Source organism: Phyllostomus discolor, chromosome 8 (assembly GCF_004126475.2).
Source record: "Phyllostomus discolor isolate MPI-MPIP mPhyDis1 chromosome 8, mPhyDis1.pri.v3, whole genome shotgun sequence".
NCBI classification, from domain to species: domain Eukaryota; kingdom Metazoa; phylum Chordata; class Mammalia; order Chiroptera; family Phyllostomidae; genus Phyllostomus; species Phyllostomus discolor.
Genome location: NC_040910.2, coordinates 41409083 through 41431051, shown reverse-complemented (window position 1 = coordinate 41431051; position 21969 = coordinate 41409083). Strand labels below are relative to the sequence as shown.

Here is a 21969-nt window from a genome sequence, read left to right as displayed (position 1 = left end):
AATGTTCTAGGTGCAACCAGGAAACTTTGAGCGGCGTGGATGGGTTTATTACCTTGATTGTGACGATGGTGTCACAGAGTATGCATATGTCCAAACTCATCCACATGTGTACATTAAATATGTGCAACTTTCTGTACATCCCTTATATCTCAATAAAGTTGTAAAAACAGCTACAGCTCTAAAAACTACCAAAAGACTATTCTGTCATGGCATATCTTGGCAAAGGTGGTTAAACATTCTGAAAGGGGACTGGGCAATATGAAACTGGCAAAAACAACAAGAAAGCACCAACACTTGGTGGGCAGAAAAGCTCCCACTCTTAGCTCTATTCCAAGGGTTGAAAACTATGGCCTAAGGGCCAAATCCAATCCACCCTTTGTTTTTATAAATAAAGTCTTATTGAAACAGCCATACCCATTTGCTTACAACTTGGCTGCTTTTACACAACAAGGGCAACATTGAGCCATTGCCACAAAGACCACATCGCCTGCAAAACAGCTGCAATCTGGCCCTTTGTAGAACCTTTGCGAACTCTTGATATACTCTTACCATCTCCAGAACCATGCTGGCAAGACACAGGGATTGAGTTGGAGACCGGGCATTCTCAACTTCAGGACACGCAGCCTCCACCTGTTGTTTTAGCATATGCGCACTTACTTCCTTACCCAAGTCTCATTGCCAAAATACTAACTTCATCAACTACCTTTGCAGAGCTTTGCAAGCTTTAGTGAGGCAGCAAAAGATGGTTGTTAAAAACACTGCCTTGTGAATTTTGACTTACTGCCTTTTAGATGTGACCTTCAGAAAGTTTATTAGATGCACTAAGGACCAGATGTCCTGTGCATGACATGATAAACAGTGCTGAGGAAGAGATGAGCTTCTTCAGACAGAAAGCACTACCTCTGATATAGCACACACCCTTGAGATTTGTTGCTACTGTTATTCTTTACATTGTGAAGATGAACTTCAACCTAGTCAATCCCCTGTTTCAGAATCCTACATGTCATAAAACCCACAAGTTCTTAATGTGAGTCCATGGGTTTTCTTGCTTGCCCCTGAACTTCATCAAGTTGTATTAAAAATTTTCACTTGCCTGGGGAAATAGACCCTGAATTTCACCAAAATTCTCGAAGGGATCTAACCCCAAAGATACTGACAACCACAGCTCCAGGAATTACCAGTAGAAGATAAAATCCAGGCTTAAGGAAGAACTGTTTTGAAGTATAATTAACAACTGGAAAATGAAATTTAAAGCGATGTTTTTTTATTTTAAATCATGTACTGACCATGAGTACCACTTCCACCATAAATGGTCTCATCATGCTTACTGAGTATATGTTCCATAATTTTTGTGTCCTACTGCTGCAGACACAGCCACAATCAGAGCTGGAATCCCATAGCCTAAAGGGTACATGAACCGCTTCTTGAATCTGCCTGCGCTGGTGTAGTTGGCCACCCTGAGGTTCCTGACAGTGAGGAAGAGCTGCAGCCCTATGAGGAGCATCCAGGTAAAGGAAGCCAAGTAGAGGTAATGCAATACCCCAGCGATGATGGAGCACAGCACCTGGAAGGGCGAGAAGAGTTAGGAAAGCGGTGTCAATGTTTGCACCTGATTATATCCTCAGCACTTATTTCCAGGATGCTGGCTGAAATTTCAGTTTCAACACCTGTGACATTTTGCCTGAGCCAGCACATTTCCTGGGGGCCTTGCTGGCCATCGAAGCCTGCTTGCCTCATGCATTGGGGCAGACCAGAAGCACCAAGGAATGAATGCCACGGGACCAGCCCTCAAATCCGTGACAGATGAGCTGGTAAACAAATACTCCATTGCCCTTGCCCTTTGGGAGGCTGTGATGGTTAATTTTTACATGTGAGCTTGACTGGGCTAAGGGATGTCCAGAGAGCTAATGAAACATTTTGGGGGGTGGTTGTGAGGATGTTTCTGGAAGAGATTAGCATTTGAATCAGTAGATGACTAAAGAAGATGGCCCTCACCAGTAAGTGTGGGCACCATCCAATCCACGCATAGAGGGAACAGAACAAAAAGGTACAAGAAGGGCAAACCCACTCTCTTCTTGAGCTAGGACATCCATCTGCTTTATCCGTTGGACATCAGCAGTCATGGTTCCAATAAAATGTTCTTTATAAAAACAGACTGTGGGCCAGAATTGACCTGAGCACTGTAGTAGGTCAGCTTCTGCACATTTTGAAGTGAAGAGACTAAGGGCCAAAGAAGTTAAAATCGCTCTGAAGATTACACCAGTAAACAAAAAGTATTTGAAATCCAAAATGTTGGCAGAGACCATATTTATTCTTAACCATAGCACTTTACAGCCTTTTGGTGGGGGAAAAGTAGTGCTTTTATAACCTTCTAATGGGGAGATTGTAGTCTTTCAGGGTTAAAAAGAGCTTGGAGAACATCTGGTATTGATTCTTCCTAGGTGTAAAAATATAGTGATGAACATTATTATGATCATGATGAAATAAAAGCTAATATGGTGCCCTGGCTGATGTGGCTCAGTGAACTGAGGGCCGGCCTGTGAACCAAAGGGTCACTGGTTCAATTCCCAGTCGGGGCACATGCCTGGGTCGTGGGCCAGGTCCCCAGTAGGGGGCACACAAGAAGCAACCACACATTGACGTTTCTCTCTTTCTTTCTCCCTCCCTTCCCCTCTGTTGAAAAATAAATAAACAAAATCTTTATTTTAAAAAAGCTAATATTGTTCTGAGTGATTAATCCAGATTATGATTATGTTTTATCTTGCTGAGCCCTTGCTAGAGCCCTATGATGATGTCCCTGCTTTAGAGAGGGAGTTTAAAAGGGGGAAGTCACTTCAACAAAGTCATTTAGCAAGTAGAATGAAGAGTGAGTTTAGGTGCAGATTGCATGGCAAGGACACCGTCCACCCAAAGTATAATCCTCCATCAAATCTACTGAAGATTACAAATTTATCTCTAAGAAATGACTTCCCAGCCAGAGAGTACATTTCCTAGCATGCCTTGCAGTTAGGCATGACCATGTGACAGAATTCTAGCCAATGGAATGTGAGAGGAAGCTGTCTGTGTGGGAAATAGAAGAGCCTCCATCAGCCTGAGGTCAGAGGATAGACACCCTTCAAACCTGTTTGTTCACCTTCTGCTGATACATATGGGTAAAATGAACTCCTTGTGTGATAAGCCACAGCATTTTGAAGTTTGCATGTTACAGCAACTGTTGTAAAGTGGTCTAATACCATCTGTCTGACTCTCAACCACTTTGCTCAATGGCACCTCAGAAAGTGGGGGCCTTGTTAAAATTATAGAGGAGAACTGAAATGGGGACTCTTGTATTTTCCCCCAGGTGATTACTGCCTCTCTCCCCATCTTTCCTCAAGACAAGATGATGTATTTGTTTATGATAATAAGGAAATTTGGTGAAAGTACCTACCTCAGGCTCAGTTTGATCAATCCCTGTGAGGAAGAGCAGGTGGGCCAGGAAGAGGCAGATGCAGAGCTGCAGGTGGAGGGAGGTGCTGGTGTTCTGGATGGCTTTGCACAGCAGGAAGGTGAGGGCCGCCAGGAGCAGGCACAGCAGAGAGAGGCTCAGCCCCACGTAGGTGATCACAGCCAGAATGGGATCTGCCTACAAGCCACCAAAGGAGGGACCCATTATAGTTTCCAACTGTGTAGTTATGTTCCTGATGGAGAGTCAAGGACTTCACAGTTCAGCCCCTCAGATGAGTGACTGAACCCCTCCGACACTTGCTATTCCCACCTTCAAAGTGAGGACACACATAAGAGCATTTACCACACAGGGCTGTTGAAAAACCAAAACCACTAGGCTGGTGCCATTTAATAAAAATATGTCAGCCACATGTGTAATTTCACTTTTCTGGGAGCTATAGTTTTAAAAATGTAAAAAAAAAAACGGTCAAATTAATTAGATTATTATTTAATAGTTCAAAACATTAGTTCAATGTGTTGAATATGAAGTAGCAAAAATATCAGTTCAAATAAAAAATTAGTGTAAAATAATTATGAATGGCATATTTGATATTCTTTTTTCCCATATCAGGCCTTTGAAATCCAGTGGGTATTTCACACATATGGCACATCTCAATCCAGATGCTATATTTTCAATAGTGAAAGTGAAATATAACCTTACCAGAAAAATATAATTGAGTTTAACAGAAAAAGATTTTACACTGCCTCTTTTTTTAATATTTCAATTACAATTGACATTCAGTGTTGCTTTATGTTAGCTTCAGGTGCACACCATAGTGATTAGACATTTTTTAACTTATGAAGTATTCTCCTCAATAATTTTAGTGCCCACTTAAAACTGCACACAGTTATTACAATGTTATTGACTATCTTCCCTATGCTATATTTTACATCCCTGTGACTATTTTGTAACTGCCAATTTATACTTAATCCCTTCACCTTTTTCACCCAACCCTCTCCCTGTCCTCTGTATCTATGAGTCTGTTTCTGTTTTGTTTATTTTGTTCTTTAGATCCCACATATAAGTGAAATCATGTGGCATTTGTCCTCATCTGACTTATATCACTCAGCCTAATGACCTCTAGATGGGCACTTAGGCTGCTGCCATATCTTGGCTATTACAGATAATGCAGCCCCGGGGCTTCCTGTTAGGAGCTACAACACAATCTGTGCTTTGTGGCTGCCTGTGCTGGGCCTGCACACACATGGGAGAGACCACACCAAAAACTAAGGCTGGCTTCCACCAGTACCAGACCCGGGGCTGTTCAGCAAAAGGCACAAAGCACCCCAAGACCTGCCACCACCTAAAGAGCCTCAGGTGGTACTTGAGTTGGGAGTCAGCAGGGTGGGGCCAGTGGAGTTCACCAGGCTAATGATTCCGATTTGAATGTGTAAGTGTGGGCTCAGCCTAGGCACAATGGCTGCCATCCCTCCAGCCCTTGCCCTGAAGCCACATTACTCAGTTTCTCCTTGTGTGTTTCTGGTAGCCACCCACAGGAGTGCCTGCAAGCCAGAGTTTGTGCACAGGTCCTTTAATAAGACACCTGGGTTTCAAGCAGCCTTCTGTCTGACCTGGACAGACAGAATCCCCACTGATTTTCACAACTCCATATTTCATGGGCTCCTTTTCCCAGCACTGGTACTCTGGGCTGGGGGAGCCCAGCATGAGGTTAAAACCTCTCACTCCTCCGTGGGGACATCTACAGCTGAGATATTCCTGTGGATTCTCAACCACCACATGTGGGTTTGGGGCCAGACCATTTCATGTCTGTGCCCCTCCTACCAGTCTGAATGTTGCTTGTCCTTTCTATCCTTAGTTATAGGACTTCCGTTCAGCTAGTCTTCAGATGGTTCTCCAGGATGATTGTTCTAAAATTTAGTTGTAATTTTGATGTGCTCACAGAAGGAGGTGAGCACAGCCTCCATCTACACCACCGTCTTGATTGGAACTCTACAATGCTTCTTAATTTAAATAAACTTAAATTTAAAATTCGGGTCTTCAGTCACACTAACCACATTTCATGTGCTCAATAGCTACATGCGGCTGGTGATCCTATAGGAAAACACAGCACCCAAAAGTAGTTTCCATGAACACTAGGATTTCTTTGTCTTTTTCCAGTGTCTGACATGGAGTAGGCACTCATACATGAAGTTGTTGAATGAATAAAATCAGCCCATGTATTAATTATGCAATAAATGGTTATCTTACAGTAAATATTCAAAAACTGGGAGCTAAAAAGAAGTAGGGGAGGAAATTAGGTAAATTTCTTTAAACCTGAGTTACCCTAGACATGTTGGGAAGCTCAGGAGGCTTTGCTTTTTCATTGGTGATAGTCACCTTTTTCTGGTCTGACCAGGAAGGTTCAGCCGTAACTCTCTCCAGTGGAGGAGCAGAAGTTTTTGATCCCAGATCACCTTGGACCTTTCCCCTATAGGGGCTGACAACCCAACTTCCCAATGTCTGACCGCTGCCTTGACTAACTTGAGCTCGTTCTGCCCATGCCATGGAAGAATCAGAGAATTGTTGTCCCCTGGATGTAGTTTTCAACTAACAACTGAAGGGAGGTAGGGTATAAACACCCCAGCTTATGCTCGCTCTCGCGCTCTCTCTGTCCTTCTCTCTCTCTCTCTCTGTCTCTGTCTCTCTCTGTCTCTCTCTGTCTCTCTGTCTCTCTGTCTCTCTCTCTCTCTCTCTCTCTCTCTGCAGTTAGAATGAACTACACTGACCTCCAGTTACCTACAGTGGGATCTGGCTTGATGACGCTTTCTTCGTGGCTTCTATCCTTTTCCTATTTCACTTCCCCAGCCCTCTTCTGGTGCTTCCTGAAATGACCTTTCAAGTTAGCCTGACTCCACATATTAAGAGTCTTTTTCTAAGACACGGAGCAGATGATCTCCCAGCTTCCTGGGCACAATCAGATTCATAGGAGGGGACCATGGATCTTGGTACCTCAGGAACAAGAGCCACAAGGACAGCAAAGCTGGAGAGGTGGAAGCACTTGCATACGGTGTAAGATTCATTACTGCCCACAAGAGTGCAGCCCTCAGTCGACCAGCTGCCTCCCTCCTGTGATCCTTCCCAGTACACGCACAACTGTTTTGTTCTTGCACCACCAGGCTGGAAAGAGAACAGCATCAAAGTGTCTTTCTTTCTGATTTTACTATTTCAAATTCATGGGTTGGAAACTGTATGGGAAAGCCCCATCATCTGGAACACATGTGGGGAAGAATTTTATACCACACCTGTGTGGGCTTCAGTCTCACTGATTCTGCCCTGCTCTGGTCATCTAAGAGCTCCTGAACTGACCCTTGTGAACTGCTTTATGCAGGCTGCTTGTCATTGGTGGGACCAATGAGAAGAACTGGTGAGAGATCATTGGATGAGAGCTGAAGAAGGTCAGGTGTTTCTTCTATACTTCTTTTCTGCTTCAGGCTCTCTCCATCTCCAGCAGGGCAACCCCACCTTCATGCCTCCAGCCTTCCCTGGGCTCACCCCTTACCCCCACCATTGCCTTTTTAGGCTTCAATGTGATAATAGCTTCTCTGGAGCCCTCAATATTTTCTGTCAGTTCTCTGAACCTTGGATGACCAGAGTTGGATTCAGATACCTACCAAAACCCTGATGACATACCCATTTAAGTTAACGCCTAGAGAACCAACCCTGGGTTTTGCTCACCTGTGTATGTTTGAAGGTCAGGAAAACAGGTTTAGACAGATAAACTTTTTTCTCCACACCAATGGTGCCACTCACAACATGAGAGTTCATTTTTATGTCCACTGTTCCTCTTCTGTCACTGAAAAAGGATCCATCCAGAATATCCCCAAGAGACCCGTAAGTGATTAGCGCAACATTTTTTGCTGAGAAAACAGAAGAGAAATCACTTTATAAGGGAGCTACAGTTTGATGAATTGGCATTAAAAAACCCTGTAAGTCCCCACACCTTGGCACAGTGCTTAGAATCTGAAGGTCAAGAGAATGCATCTTGGACACAGTACCTCTTGTGGTTCTTTTGAAAGCATCAGCACAGTCAATATCCATTGTGTTATTGCCAGCTTCCAGAACAGTCTTCTCACTGGTCTCATTGCATGTCTTGGTTTCATAGACTGGAAACATATGAAAGTGAGTCCTGCATAGCTCACATCTCATGCCTAAGGATCTTGCTGAAGAACTCCCATCTGTGAAGACCCACTACTGCTGATTCCATCTTCTGCATGCAAGGTAGACCAGATGTCACTCCCTTCCACTTCTCCAGTTGGTAGGGATGAAATGGTGAAACTGTCCTGAGCACCACACACTGGCCACCCAACTCAGAGGGAGAAAGGGGATAGACACACTTCCAGGAGCTTGAACTCGTGGGGAGGGTGGTGGAGCTCAACATTTACCATATAATATTTGAGGGGAAAAAACAAATATGTGTGCTGGAGTATCTGGTATGGGGGAAACTTAATTTTTTAACCAAAAGAAGCTTAGCATCCAAAGGAAATAGCCTCTGGAGCAGATCTGCATTTGGGAAGAATCCCTTGAGTGAACTCCCTCCGTGTCATATAAACACACAGTCTGACAAAAGATCCCTCCTCCCATAACCCTTTGGTCATGACAAAAATGATTGGGGTTTCTTACCTATATCAAGCTCTGGATTTTTGTGCTTTCCTAGAGAAGTAAAACTGTAATTCCATATAGCTGATTCTATGCTTTCAAGTCGTTGGGTAGCCTCTTTGGCAATGTGCTCTTTGCTTCCATTGTTCCTTAGAGTTGTCTTTCAAAGAAATAAAGCTAATTAGGTAGACTCTTACATAAACTTTAAAAAGCAGGGAAATACATAAGTGTGGTTGGGTGAGCCAAGAAGACAATAACATTAAGGTGCTGCTAGGCTCTGTGCTATCACCCTGATAGGACTCTTATTTATCATATGCAGCCCTGTGAAGGGTGTATCCTTAACTTCATTGTATTTATGAAGACAGGAAGGTTTTAAAAATGAGGTATCTGGAACCTTCAAACAGCCTCTTATGGAGAAAGATAGGCAATGGGAGGTGGCAAGGAGATGGAATGAGGTTCTAGATGCTTGATGCAGGTCTTTGAATGACAGGTGGGCCATGAAAACCCTTTCCCAGAGCTTCTCAATCTTCTCAATTGACACGTGGGGCTAGATAATGGTTGTGGAAGGCTGTCCTCATTGTTATCAGATGTTTAGCAGCATCCCTGGTCTCTGCCCATCCACTAGATGCCAGTAACATTGTGGCTGTGCCAACCAAAAATGTCCCCAAACATTGCCTGAGACATTATCCCCCTGGGACAGAGGACAAAATCAGTGTGAGAACTGCTGTACCCTAAAAGTCATGGGGAGACATGGAAGACCAGTGAGATGTTTCCTAAACCTAGCTTTACCTTACTTACCCAAATGTTCTCAGATGGCTGTGTATTCTTACCAGTGTGCTCTGGGAAAGAAAAGTAGCCATTAAATCAAATATTGAAAATAATACCCCCTGGCTCACATCCCTTCTTCCAAACACCCTCGAGTTGAATCTTTCCCTGATGCTTCCACATCCTATCCCAGTTTCTCTCTAAGAAATCCCAAATGTCTGCTGCAGTATGATAAGAGAATTAGGATGGAACTTTCACTTCATTCATTCAATCAATAGTATTTATTGAGCAACTACTAAAAGCCAGGCACAATGCTAAACCTCATGGAGAGAAGTTGGTATCGAGACAAAGGGAGTTCCCTTCTAGGGTTTGCAGACAGTGAGGAGTCACTAAGCCAATAATGACAAGCAATTAAGTGATTACAAGGATCCAAGATGTCCATACATGAATGAGATGACTTGGGAGTATACAGAAGAAGCCCCAGAATATTGAGGGTACAGAGAATGTTTCCCAAAGGAATGGATGTTAATGAAATTAACAAGATAGAAACAGTAATAACACTTGCCATGGTCTACACAGCACAATACATGAAGTGCATTCAGATGCATTATCTCATTTAAAGGAACTCAGCAGGTTCTAAAACAGAGGTATGTAGCATAATAGCTAATATTAACTGAGCTTTCTCAGGTGCCTAGCAATGCACTAAATATTTTACATGCCTTAATAATCATAGGTAAAGTGTATTCATTTCCTGGGGTTGCTGTAGCAAAGTACCACAAACTGGGTGGCTTAAAACAACAGAAATTTATTCTCTCATAGTGCTGGAAGTTAAAAGTCCAAAAGCAAGGTGTCAGCAGAACTGTGGTCCCTCTGAAGTTTATAAGATATATCCTTTGCTGCTTCTTGCCTCTGGTGGTTGGCAAAAATCTTTGCTGTCTCTTGTTTTTTGGCATCCAGACTTCAGTCTGTGCTCCTATCATTACATGTCCCTTTGTGTGTATGTCCCTATGTCCAGATTTCTCTCTTCTCTTTTTTTAAGATTTTATTTATTTATTTTTAGAGAGAGGAAGGGAAGGAGAAAGAGAGGGAAAGAAACATCAATGTGTGGTTGCCTCTCAAGCGTCCCCAACTGGGGACCTGGCCCACAACCCAGACATGTGCCCTCAGTGGGAATCAAACTGGTGACCCATTGGTTTGCAGGCCGGCACTTGACCCACTGAGCCACACCAGTCAGGGCCAAATTTCTCTCTTCTTATAAGGGTACCAGTCATACTGGATTTAGGGTCCACCCTAATCTAGTATGACCTCATTCTGATTTGATTATATCTGAAAGACCCTATTCCTAAATAAGATTACATTCACAGTTTCTATGAGTGGACTTGAATTTGGGGGAAGGTATTTCACCCAGTACCTGAGGTAAGGTTTCTGAAATGACTCACAGCAATCTCTGCCTCACATTCCCTTATTCACACCTGTGTGTGTGAATTCACTCCTCCCCCTGACTCAACTCAGTGACTCATTTCTAATGAATAAAGTACAGCAAAAGGAAAAAGATATCACTTCTGAGGTTTGGTTACAAAGGACTATGATTTCCCTTTTGTTCACACTCTCTTCCTGGCTATTCTAATGTGCTTGTTATAATAAAGCAAGCTAGAGAGGCCAAGACATCCAAGAATGAAGAGCAATTTCCCATCAACCACCGGAAAGAATGTGAGGCCTTCAGTCCAATAGCTTTCAAAGAACTAAATCCTGCCAGCCAATCATGGGAGTGAGCCTGGAAGCAGACAAACCTTCAGATAAGACTGCATCCCCAGCCAATGCTTTGTAGCTGTGAGAGGCCTAGAAGTGGAGGTAAACCATGCCTCAATTCCTGGACTACACAGACCATGAGCCAACATATATGTGTTGTTTTAGGCCTTAGTGGATGCTATTACTATTCTTCCCACTTATGGATGAGGCATTTAGAAGTTAGTCATTCCCCAGAAGTCAGCTGTAAGCAATAGCACCAGAGATCAAATACAATCTGTCTAACTCAAAATATGGAATTATGTTAGGAATTAACAAATAAGTCAGTAGGTTGTGGATAGTGAGAACCAGGCTTTTCAGCGCTGAAGAAAAAGTTTACAAATAAGGGAAGAAGGAAGACTACACCAAGCCCTGGGATTGGACTGGGATTGGAACTAGCAGTATGAAGTCATGGGTTTTAATATATACACAGATAAAATAAGTGAGAGAGAAACAAGTAAAGAAGTCCAGTAGAAAATTAGAAATGTCATTTTGTTATTTATTTGTTTGTTTGTTTGTTTTTTATTTTTGGAGAGAGAGGGAACGGAGGAAGAAAGAGAGGACATCTCTGGGCAGAAACATCAATGTGTGGTTGCTTCTCCTACACCCCCTACTGGGGACCTGGCCTGCAACCCAGGCATGTGCTCTGACTGGGAATTGAACAGGCAACCCTTTAGTTCGTAGGCCAGCACTCAGTCCACTGAGCCACACCAGCCAAAGCTAGAGATGTCATTTTGGAAGCCCAGAGAAGAGATATAAATTTATAAGGCAGTGATGCTCTGAAAAGATTACAATAATGAGTTGAGGGACAAGGGCCAGGACAGATCTCTGCTCTCTTGCCCTGGCCTGATGTAGGTGGAGCTCTCAAAGTCTTCCCCCACCCTTCCTTGTTCTTGGTGGAGAGTATTGGAGGTTCTTACCATAACATTTTGCATGATTTATTTTAAAGATACCAGCCACCCAATTGAAGAGAGGAACATCTGGGACACAGCTGCAGTAGTAGCTTCCAATTTCATTTCTGCAATATGATGTCTGCTTGCACTTTGCCTGCCCCGTCTTACACTCATCAATGTCTGTGAATCAAGAGAAAACATTGCTGTGCATCCTCATAGAACTATGCCATTGTCCCTTGACCATGGAATCTCTATTACCCAATGTCATTGATGAATGTACCCAGAACATTTATTCTTGTATAAAATGACTCCATATGACAAAGATGATAGTTCTCCTTTGATTATAAACCCAATAAATCCCAATTAAAAATATCTACAAGTATTTAATGGAGTGAGATGAGTTGCTACCATCACGCAAGAATAGCCAGAAAAACTACAAGGTGGGACTAGCCTTCCAGACATCAGTGGACATCAGAATGTACTACAAAGGCTCAATAAAACAATGAGGTGCTGGTGCATGAAGAGGGAGACCAGTGGAAGAGACTAAAGGTCCAGAAATAGACCCCAAGACACATGGAGCTTTAGAATCTGACAATAGTGACATGTCAAATCACTGGACAATATGTTCCTCTGGCAAAACTGTGGAAGGACGGGTGCTCTCCCGTGTTGCTGGTGAGAATGCAAACTGGTACAGCCTCTCTGGAATTAAATTTGGAATATTTGGAATATCCAGTCAAGCTACATATGGATTTACCTCTTCTCTCAGGCGTCTCACTTCTAGAACTGTACTCTAGAGACACACTGCCACAAGTATTAGAAACTGCCTAAACGTCAGAAACAACTGAAATGCCCATACTTAGGAGAGGGTTGAATAAACTGTGGTTCATCCCAAAGCTATAAGAAAAGAAAATGGGGACAATCTCTATGAACTGACTTGGAGTAATTTCTAGTATATGTTTAAGCTGAAAGGGCAAAGTTCAAAAGGACATCTATGGTGTCCTATCAAAAGTGTTATAGCCACAGAGGACAAGGAAAGACTGAGGATCTGTCACAGATGAGACAAGACTAAGGGCCATGACCATTGAAGGCAATATGGGATTCTGAAACGGTTCTCAGAACAGAAAAAAGGGGCATTAGGGAAGAATGAGGGAAACTTGAAACAGGTCTGGAGTTAACCTCATTCCCTGGTGCTGATCATTGTACTGTAGCGATGTCTTTGGTTGAGCTTAGGGGAACCAGGTGAAGGGAAAAAAGAATTCACTGTGCTGTTTTTGCTATTTTTATTTAGGTCTAAAACCATTTCAAAATAATAAGTAAAAAATAAGTATATCCAGTATTGCATGATCAGGAAACAAATGAATGGAAACAAAAAGTAGATGGTGGGAGCCAGGGGCCAGGGAGTTGGTGCTTAGGGAGGACAGAGTTTCAGTTTGGGGAGATGAGAAAGGTTCTGTGGATGGATGGTGGTGATGGTTGGATAACAATGTGAATGTGCTTAATTTCACTGAAAGACACACCTAAAAATGGTTAAACTAGTAAATTTTATGTTGTGTGTATTTGCCACAATAAAATAAAACAAATCCTAGCCTACCATTGTGTGCTTCACATTCTGAATTCACACTAAAATTCCGTCAATAAAATGTCCAGTTCCACCAATCGGATATTCAGGAGTGACATTTTTCTTTGGTATTTAAGTTGACCTTTAGAATTTGTGGAAATGAAAATGGATTTTGGCTAGAGCAGATGGGAGTGGTGAGAAGTACAATTGGAAAACTAAGTTAGAGTCAGATCATGGTAGACGGCGAGTGCCAAGATATTTATTTACATGTTCTCCTGGTCAATGTGTTTTTATTGAGCATCTACTATGTGAGAACACTATTATCTGTCCTAGGCATACAGAGATGATACCTGCCCCGGGGAAGTTCTCAGACAAACAAGCAAACAAAAACACCACTGCTTAAGACTTCAAGAGCCTAGGGTCTTGGGAACTCTACCTTCCTCTAAAGAAAAACCACAAGTCATCAAGCCAACATCAGAATGGCAGCAGGAGAGTGCATAGGGGTAGGGACTTCATTAAGGGTTTTGGCACTATCTTGTAATATTCTTGCGTCTTTGCAGCATACATAACCCAGGGTTTGGGGCACAGAAGGATGCCTCTGCCCCCTTCCAAATTCCAAGGTGAGTGTGGATTGCAACACCTACCTTCACATTTCTCATAAGATTCAGTAAAGTATTTCCTCCCAGATGTGGACTCATACCCATTATTACAAACACAGTGGGTATCATTGAAGCAGCTGGCCTTTTCAGGGCATGAGAGACAGAAAGCTGCAGGGAACACAAGATTCTTTCATTCATTTGATTATTTATTTACTCAAGAAATATTCATTGAGCACATTGGCTACCAGACTCTGTGGTCAAAAGAATGTCCTCTTGGGAATAGTTCCATTGGCACCTATCCAACTACTGAACACACATGCCCAAACCACATCCCACTTCTGCCACCAACACCACTTTTGCTTGACACTAGAACTTCTCTAGCACCTGTATTTCTTTACTTGGGGTCTTTCTTTGGCCACCAGAGTCCTCTTTGCTCACCACATGATGGGTAGCAATGTTTTTTCTGCCCTCACCCCCAAAGCAATTTTCTTAATCAATGACAGACAAGAGTAAGTGCATTAAAAAACCCAGTTATCTTATCATCAAAAATAGAGAATAAGATGTGGCAATATTGTAACCCTAAAGCATAGCTGGTAGGAATGTAAAATGGTGCAGCTCTTGTGGAAAACAGTATGGCAATTTCTAAAATTAAAATTAAAATTGTCATATGATCTAGCAGTTCCATTCATGGGCATATAGCCGAAAGACTTGAAAGTAGGGTCTTGAAGAGATAGTTGTATACCTTTGTTCATTCCTAGCAGCATTATTCATGGTAGCCAAAAGATGAAAGCCACCCAACTGTCCATCAACAAATGAGTGGATAAACAAAATGTGGTCTGTTCACACAACAGAATATTATCCAGCTTTAAAAAATAGAAATTCCAACACATGCTGTGACAAGGATGAAGCTTGATGGCATTGTGATAAGTAAATAAACTCATTGCAAAAGGACAAATGCTGTATGGTTCCTCCCATGTGAGGTCCCTAGAGGAGTCAAATTTATAGAGAAAGTAGAATGGAGGGTGCCAGGGGCTGGAGGATAGGAATAGGGAATTAATGTTTAAATGGGGGAAACAACTTCCAGGTGCACGTTTCTTACTATGTCCAACAGCAGTCCCCATGGGATAGAGATCCCATTGCCCACATGTCACTTGCTGGATAATGGATTCTATATTAGCTCCTTGCCTTCCCACCTGACTTCCTACTTCCAGCTGGTGCTTCCTAGGATCACCTTGCAGATAAATTATTTTCTCACAAGTCCTTATCTCCAGATTTGCTTCTGAGAGGACCCAATCCAAGACATGGGGCAAAGGCAACAGTATATCCCACAATGATTTGAGACACAGGCTTTTGGAGAAGAAAGGGTAGAGTACCACAACCACCAGCTGTGGGACCTTGAGCCAGCCACTTGTCTAGAGGGCCGTTGGTCAACTAGAAATAATGTAAGAAACTTCTTTGAAGGAATGTCATGAGGATTGACTAAGATGGAGCACACAATTGGCTTAATATTGAGCCTGGTGCAATACAAGAGCTAAATAAATGGGGGAGTCATAATGGTGATGGTGGAAAAGGAAGGAGCAGTCCTTGGGAGCACCAAGGAGTAGGCAGAAGGTGCAGGAATTAATATTCTCTCCCTTGAAAAAGACTCCTTCCTTTTTCTGGAGGCAGGCTGCAGACCTCAATTTCCTTTACCCTACCTTTGACAATCATAGGCTTACCTCTAGAGTTCTTCGCTTCTGACCCTGACAGAGCTAGCAGGACACTGAGACCTGAAATAGAAAAAGAAGAGAATAGTTCAGGAGGGGGGTGCCCTGGGGCTTTGTTTGGTTAAAGCCTGGGTGAGTTAGAGGCTTCATACCCCATTGTTCACGTTACTGTAGACTCTTCCAGGTAAAATATAAACACAAGGGTCACAAAGGCATCATATGTTACTACAGGATGAGAGCTACATCTGATTGCAACTGGAAAAGGTTCTATACCCAAGTGTAATGTGTGTGCATATGTGTGTGTGTGTGTGTGTGAGAGAGAGAGAGAGAGAGGAGGTGTTCCCACACCAACAAGCAATTCTTGGGCATCAGCTGGGTTTTACGATTAACTCAATTCTGACATTGTCTACCCAGAGATTGCATCAGATTCCACATGTTCAGGGCTATAGGTTGGAGGTTCCAAGGATCCCCTGTTAATTTGCTGAAGTGACTCACAGAACTCAGGGAAACATTTTACTTACTGGGTCACTTGTTTATTGTAGGAGGATACAACTCAGGAACAGCCAAGTGGAAGAGATGAGCAGGGCCAGCTATAGGGAAGGAGCACTGTCCTCTGGGCACCACCTTCACAGCACCTGCAACTGTTCACCAACCCAGAAGCTCTGCGAACCCCAACCTTTTGAGTGTTTATGGAGGCTTCACTACATACACATGATTGATTAATTAACTGGTCATTGATGACTGATTCAGCCTCCAGCCCCTCTCTCTCCCCTGGAAATCAGGAGTGCAACTGAAAGTCCCATAGTCAAAATGGTGGCATAGGTAAATGCAGTGTTCATCTCCTCCCACAACTGCATTAAAATTACGACTAAACTACAGAACAATCATCACTGAGAGCCAGCTGAAGTCTAGCTAAACAAAAGTCCTACAACTAAGAATATAAAGAAGATGCTACATCAATACTGGTAGAAGAGGCAGAGCTGCAAAGCGGGCTGGTCCCTCACCACTAAGTAGTGGTTAAAAATCAGGAGGGATATCCCAACTGCCAAAATCCCCCCAAGGAGTGAGGGGTCCCAGCCCCACACCAGGCCCCACCAGTCCAGGGTTCCAGTGCTGAAAAGAGAAGCCCCCATAACTTCTTGCTGTGAAAACCAGTGGGGATTGTGACTGAGTGAAACAGAGGGCTCCTGGAATTACAGGCATTCCTTTTAAAGGGCCTGGGTATGGATGCACTCAGACTCATTCTTTCTGGCTCAAGCACTGGGGCAGCAGCTGGAAAGGGGACAGGAACATGAAGGGAATGACTGAAGTGTCTGGATTTGGGGCAAAATGTGGAAGAACAGCTTTCTCCCGGACAGAAATGCTGGCAGAAGACATTGTTCATTTCCTGGGCCCTCTCCCTGCAGGTACCGGAGGGCACCATAACTGAGTCTCCATCAACCTGGCTAACACTGTCCCCCTGCCCTGGGGGATTCCCTGAAATCCCACCCCAACCAAACTGAGGGCCCACCCAAGCCATTTACAGTGGCTTTTTTATATAAACGGCCTGTTTCAGCTCATGCTGAAGGCTTCCCTAAAAATTCTCAAAGATTCAAAAACCACAAAAAAAGCAACATCTGGCCTTGGCATGCCCTATACCTGCTGCTAAGCAGCCACAAACCCAACATTAGTGGCAGCTGGACTTGGTTTGCAGGTTGGCCTTTCCCAGGCACCTCTAAGCCCAGCATAAGTGGCAACCACCTGAAGATCACTGTAGCTCACAACAGGTGGCCCTAGGCAGGTCCCAGGCAGCAGTTGACCTTGGTCTGCATCTCCTGGGAGGCCCCAGAGCCAGTGCCCCTGGTGTACAGCTTTAGATCATGGTGGAACACTACCCAGGCACCACCACAAGCCACACACACAAGGTGCTGACTCAGGAAGCACCAGAGCCCCACTGACCTTGGGGTCAGCCCCTGCACATCAGCTCTGGTGCTGTAGTCACAGCTGGCCCTAGCTACCAATTGGCCTGGGGTCAATCCCTTCCATTCACATGCCAACAGCAATCAAAGCTCAACTACAACAGGAGGGTGCATATAACCCATACAAAGGGTGCACCTGAAGCCCGTGGCTTGGGTGACCAGGGAGGCTGTGCCACTGAGCCCTGCAGAACACCTACTACATAAGGCCACTCTAGCAAGCCTGGGAGACACAGCAGCTCTACCTAATACATTGAAGAAAAACAGGGAGGAATAAAACAGGAAAACAAATAAGCATGTTCCAAATGAAAGAACAGGAGAAAACTCCAGAAAAATAACTAAACAAAATAGAGACAAACAATATAACAGATACAGAATTCAAAATAGTAGCTATAAGGATGCTCAAGGAACTCAGGGAGAACTTCAACAGAGAGATAGGACACATAAAAATGGGGATAAAATATTAAAAAGAACCAATCATAAATGATGAATATAAGAGCTGAAATGAGGGAATCAACATAAGAGGGAATTGACAGCAGATTAGATGAAGCAGAAAATCAAATCATAAATTTGGAGGACAAGGTAGCATAAAACAATCAGAACAGCAAAAAGAAAAAACAACTTTAAAAATAAGGGTAATTTAAGAGGCCTCTGAGTCAACATGAAGAACACCAATATTTGCATTACTAGGGTTGCCAAAAGGAGAAGAGAGAGAGCAAGAAACTGAAAACCTATTTGAAGAAATAATGACAGAAAACTTGCTGGCTTAAAAAAATAGACCAAAAAAAGTCCAGGTATCACAGAGAATTCCAAACAATCTCTTTGGAGAGGTTTACACTAAGAAATATCATAATTAAAATGACAAAGGTTTAGGACAAAATGAGAATCCTAAAAGCACTAAGAGAAAAGCAGTTACCTACAAGGGAACTCTTGTAAGACTGTTAGCTAATTTCTCAACAGAAACTTTGAAGGCCAGAAAGAATTGGCATAAAATATTCAAAGTAATGAAAAGCAAGGACCTACAACCAAGACTACTCTATCCAGCAAGGCTATCATTTAAAAAGAATGGATAGCCCTGGCTGGTGTGGCTCAGTGGATTTAGCACCAGCCTGTGAACCTAAAGGTTGCTGATTCAATTCCCAGTCAGGGCACATGCCTGGGTTGCAGGCCAGGTCCCTGGTTGGGGACATATGAGAGGCAAACAGTCAATGTATCTCTCATACATCAAAGTTTCTCTCCCTCTCTTTCTCCCACCCTTTCTATCTCTCTGAAAATAAATAAACAAAATATTTTTTACAAAAGAAAAGAAAGGATGGATAAAGAGTATCCCAGACAAGAAAAAGCAAAAGGAATTCATTGCTACCTAGCCAGTGTTGCAAGTTAAAGGGTATTCTTTAAGAAAAAGAGTGGGGGAGATCAAAATAAGAATTATAACATGGAATAAAAACATATCTATCAACAATTCCTTTAAATGCAAATGGATTCAATGTTTTGATCAAAAGATATAGGGTGAGTGAATGGATAAGAAAGCAAAACCCTTACATATGCTGTCTACAAGAGACTCACTTCAGATTGAAAGGCACACACAGCCTGAAAGTAAAAGAATGGAAAAAGGTATTTCATGAAAATGAAAACAAAACAAAACAAAGCTGGAGTAGCAATACTTTTACCAGACAAAATAGACTTTAATACAAAGGCTATAACAGGAAACAAAGAAGAACCCAGAAATCCAAAACACTAAGTTGAAAATACATATGCACCCCTATGTTCATTGCAGCATTATTTACAGTAACCAAAATATGGAAACAACCTAAGCATCCATCAGTAGATGAATGGATAGAGTGGTACATACATATAATAGAATATGACTCAGCCATATAAAAAGAAATCTTGCCATCTGCAACAGTATGGATGGATGGACCTAGAAGGTACTGTGCAGAGTGAAATAAGTCAGACAGAGAAAGACAAATGCCACATGACTTCACTTATATGTTAAATCAAAAAAATAAATAAATGAACAAAAATTAGAAATCAATGGACAGATACAGAGAACAGTTTGATGGTGGCTAGATAAAAGGGATACTGGGGAACTGGGTGAAAAAGGTGAAGGGAATAAGAAATACAAATTAGTGGTTCATTCATTTCTTTTGTCATTTTTAGATTCCACACACAATTGAAATTATACAGTATTTGTCTTTCTCTGCCTGCTTTATTTCACTTAGAATAGTACTCTTTAGGTCCATCCATTTTTTTAAAAAAGCAAAGAGAAACAGGTGAAATTAATTTGAATACTATATTTTATTTAACCCACTCTATCCAAGATGTTATCATTTCAACACTCAATCAATATAAAACAAATTATTCATAAAGTATTTTACATTCTTTGCTGTATGTATTCAGCCTTTAACATCTGGTGTGAACTTGGAGTGGCCTTATTTTGAGTGCTCAGTAGCTCCACATGGCTGGCAGCTATAGTACTGAACAGCACAGGCCTAACCTCTTCTTACTAACCAGTGCATTTTCTGGAACAAGGGGAGACTGAAATAGCAAAGACTGTGAGAATCTTAGGAGTCCAGGACTGTGGCAAATTTGGAATGGACAAGAATGTTTTCAGGATGATCTGTTTTGAGGGTGACCTAAAAGTGTCTAGCATATGACTAGACAGGGCTGCCTATGAAGTTGGAGGTAGCAGATATGCAGACCACTTTGCCACCAGTTTCCGAATATCACCCCCTCGTGGTAAGTGGGCAGGATAACCAGACACTGGAAAAAGGATTTGCCCTTATCCCTTTCACTGGACGCAGGTCGAGTTGGAATCCTTTGCTAAATTCTGGAGGCATCTGCTTTCATGGCCAACATCAGGCCCCCAAGTGTGTAAGTGGGACAAATAAAATCCAGGTAACTTGGATTCATATCCTATGGAAGGGAAGAGATAAGGCCAACAACTGCTCTCCCCACCTCCTCTGCTCTATACCATGAGCACTGGAAAAACTCCTATTTAAGGACTCAGACTATTAGGCTGACTCCTGTGATGTGGCCACTTCTGCACGTCAAAACTGTCCAAACATCAGCAATTTCCCTGTGAATGCTGTTTTAACAGAAATAAATATTACTTGATTCCCAGTGAGCAAACTGTAGGCCTTAGGCCATATTCAGACCACTGTCTGTTTTTGTGACAAGAATGGTTTTTATGGTTTTTTAATGGTTAAAAAAATCAAGAAGAATATTTCACAGCACATGAAAATTATATGAAATTCAAAGTTCTGTGTTTGTAAATCAGGTTCTCTGGGAACGAGGCTCAGGCAAGGTCCGTGGATGCTTTTGTGATGACGCAGAGTTGAAGAGTTAGTGTAACAGGGTGCAGCCAAGAGGGGGACCCCAAATAGGGATCTGGAATGGGGTCCAGAACTCAAGGTGTTCAGGAAATATTAGGATGTCCTCACCCCCTCCCCACAGGTGTGGGTTGGGGGAAGGGACAAATGGAGCAAGGCCATTGAGAGCTGTTTTGCATAGCAACAGCTTTGTAGCTAACCTCTAGCATGGTCATTTACCATATCTATAACCTTTAACTGGTTACATAGATATGTTAAATAGCTGTATAGCTGTGGCCATGCTCTGAGGGAAGGGGGATGGAAATGACTTCCCCACCAAGATGTAACTAGGGGCAGGTCCCCCGAGTTACAGTGCCTGTGAGAGAGCCACGCAGCTGTGGACATGTAAGGTAGAACCACGAGGCTTTGGCAGAGTGGAGATTCCCGCAGCCATTGTGCCAAGAGGACCACTTGGCTGGGGCAATGGAGAGAGAACCACGCGGCTTTGGCTGAGTGGGGACCCCCGCAGCTTTAGAAGGGGGAACTGCCACCCGGCTTTAGCAGAGATCCTGGCAACACAGCTGATGGTGCTGGGAACTGAGGGAGGCCTACCAGCCGAGACAGATTACTGAGAAGAACCGGGGGCTACCTGAGCCACGGACTTCTATTTCTTTTCCTGAGATACAGTACCCCAGACTGGGCAAAGGGGGAAGGAAGGACTGTGTGTGTTTGTGGGTGTTTTAAGGGATTTTGGGATTTTGATGAAGATATTAGGTCACTACTTTAAGTTTGTATAGCATTAAATAAACATTTCCTTTCCTTTTCACACATCTCTGGCATTGAGAGACATCTTTCCTCTGGCGGCGAACATAATGAACCTGGGGGTTCCTTTTGGGTAATAGCATATTGCCATCGGCTCCCCTTGGCCCACTGTTGTTCTTTTTTTTTAAATATATTTTATTGATTATGCTATTACAGTTGTCCCAGTTTCCCCCTTCTCTCCCCTCCCCCTGTACCCCCCTCCACCCACATTTCCCCCCTTTAGTTCATGTCCATGTGTCATGCTTATGAGTTCTTTAGCTTCTACATTTCCTGTACTATTCTTGCCCTCCCCCTATCTATTTTCAACCTACATTCTATGCTACTTATTCTCTATACCTTTTCTCCCTCTCTCCTCCTCCCACCCTCCTGCTGCTAACCCTCCATGTGCCCTCCATTTCTGTGGTTCTGTTCCTGTTCTAGTTGTTTACTTAGTTTCTTTTGGTTTTGCTTTAGGTGTGGTTGTTAATATTTGTGAGTTTGCTGTCCTTTTACTAT

The 21969-nt window shown here is 42.9% G+C and overlaps 1 protein-coding gene and 1 long non-coding RNA gene across 3 annotated transcripts in view; one reads left to right on the top strand and one right to left on the bottom strand.

Moving 5' to 3' along the window:
• Positions 1–21969, bottom strand: part of LOC114503633 (adhesion G protein-coupled receptor E4-like) — a 34658-nt gene that overhangs the window by 7784 nt on the left and 4905 nt on the right. Inside the window, exons 3-12 of one of the 2 annotated variants that reach the window (XM_036032286.1) lie at positions 15399–15449; positions 13726–13848; positions 11551–11703; positions 8879–8919; positions 8105–8240; positions 7480–7587; positions 7160–7341; positions 6434–6601; positions 3428–3622; positions 1329–1564 (exon numbers count right to left, since the gene is read on the bottom strand). In XM_036032286.1, the coding sequence (XP_035888179.1) occupies positions 1329–1564; positions 3428–3622; positions 6434–6601; positions 7160–7341; positions 7480–7587; positions 8105–8240; positions 8879–8919; positions 11551–11703; positions 13726–13848; positions 15399–15449 (1393 nt within the window). The remainder of the gene's footprint in view (positions 1–1328; positions 1565–3427; positions 3623–6433; positions 6602–7159; positions 7342–7479; positions 7588–8104; positions 8241–8878; positions 8920–11550; positions 11704–13725; positions 13849–15398; positions 15450–21969) is intronic. The other variant, XM_036032287.1, reaches the window with a different exon arrangement.
• Positions 3058–15802, top strand: LOC118501997. Its single transcript, XR_004904669.1, has 3 exons — positions 3058–3152; positions 7587–7702; positions 15393–15802. It is a non-coding gene; the product is annotated as an uncharacterized LOC118501997 (long non-coding RNA).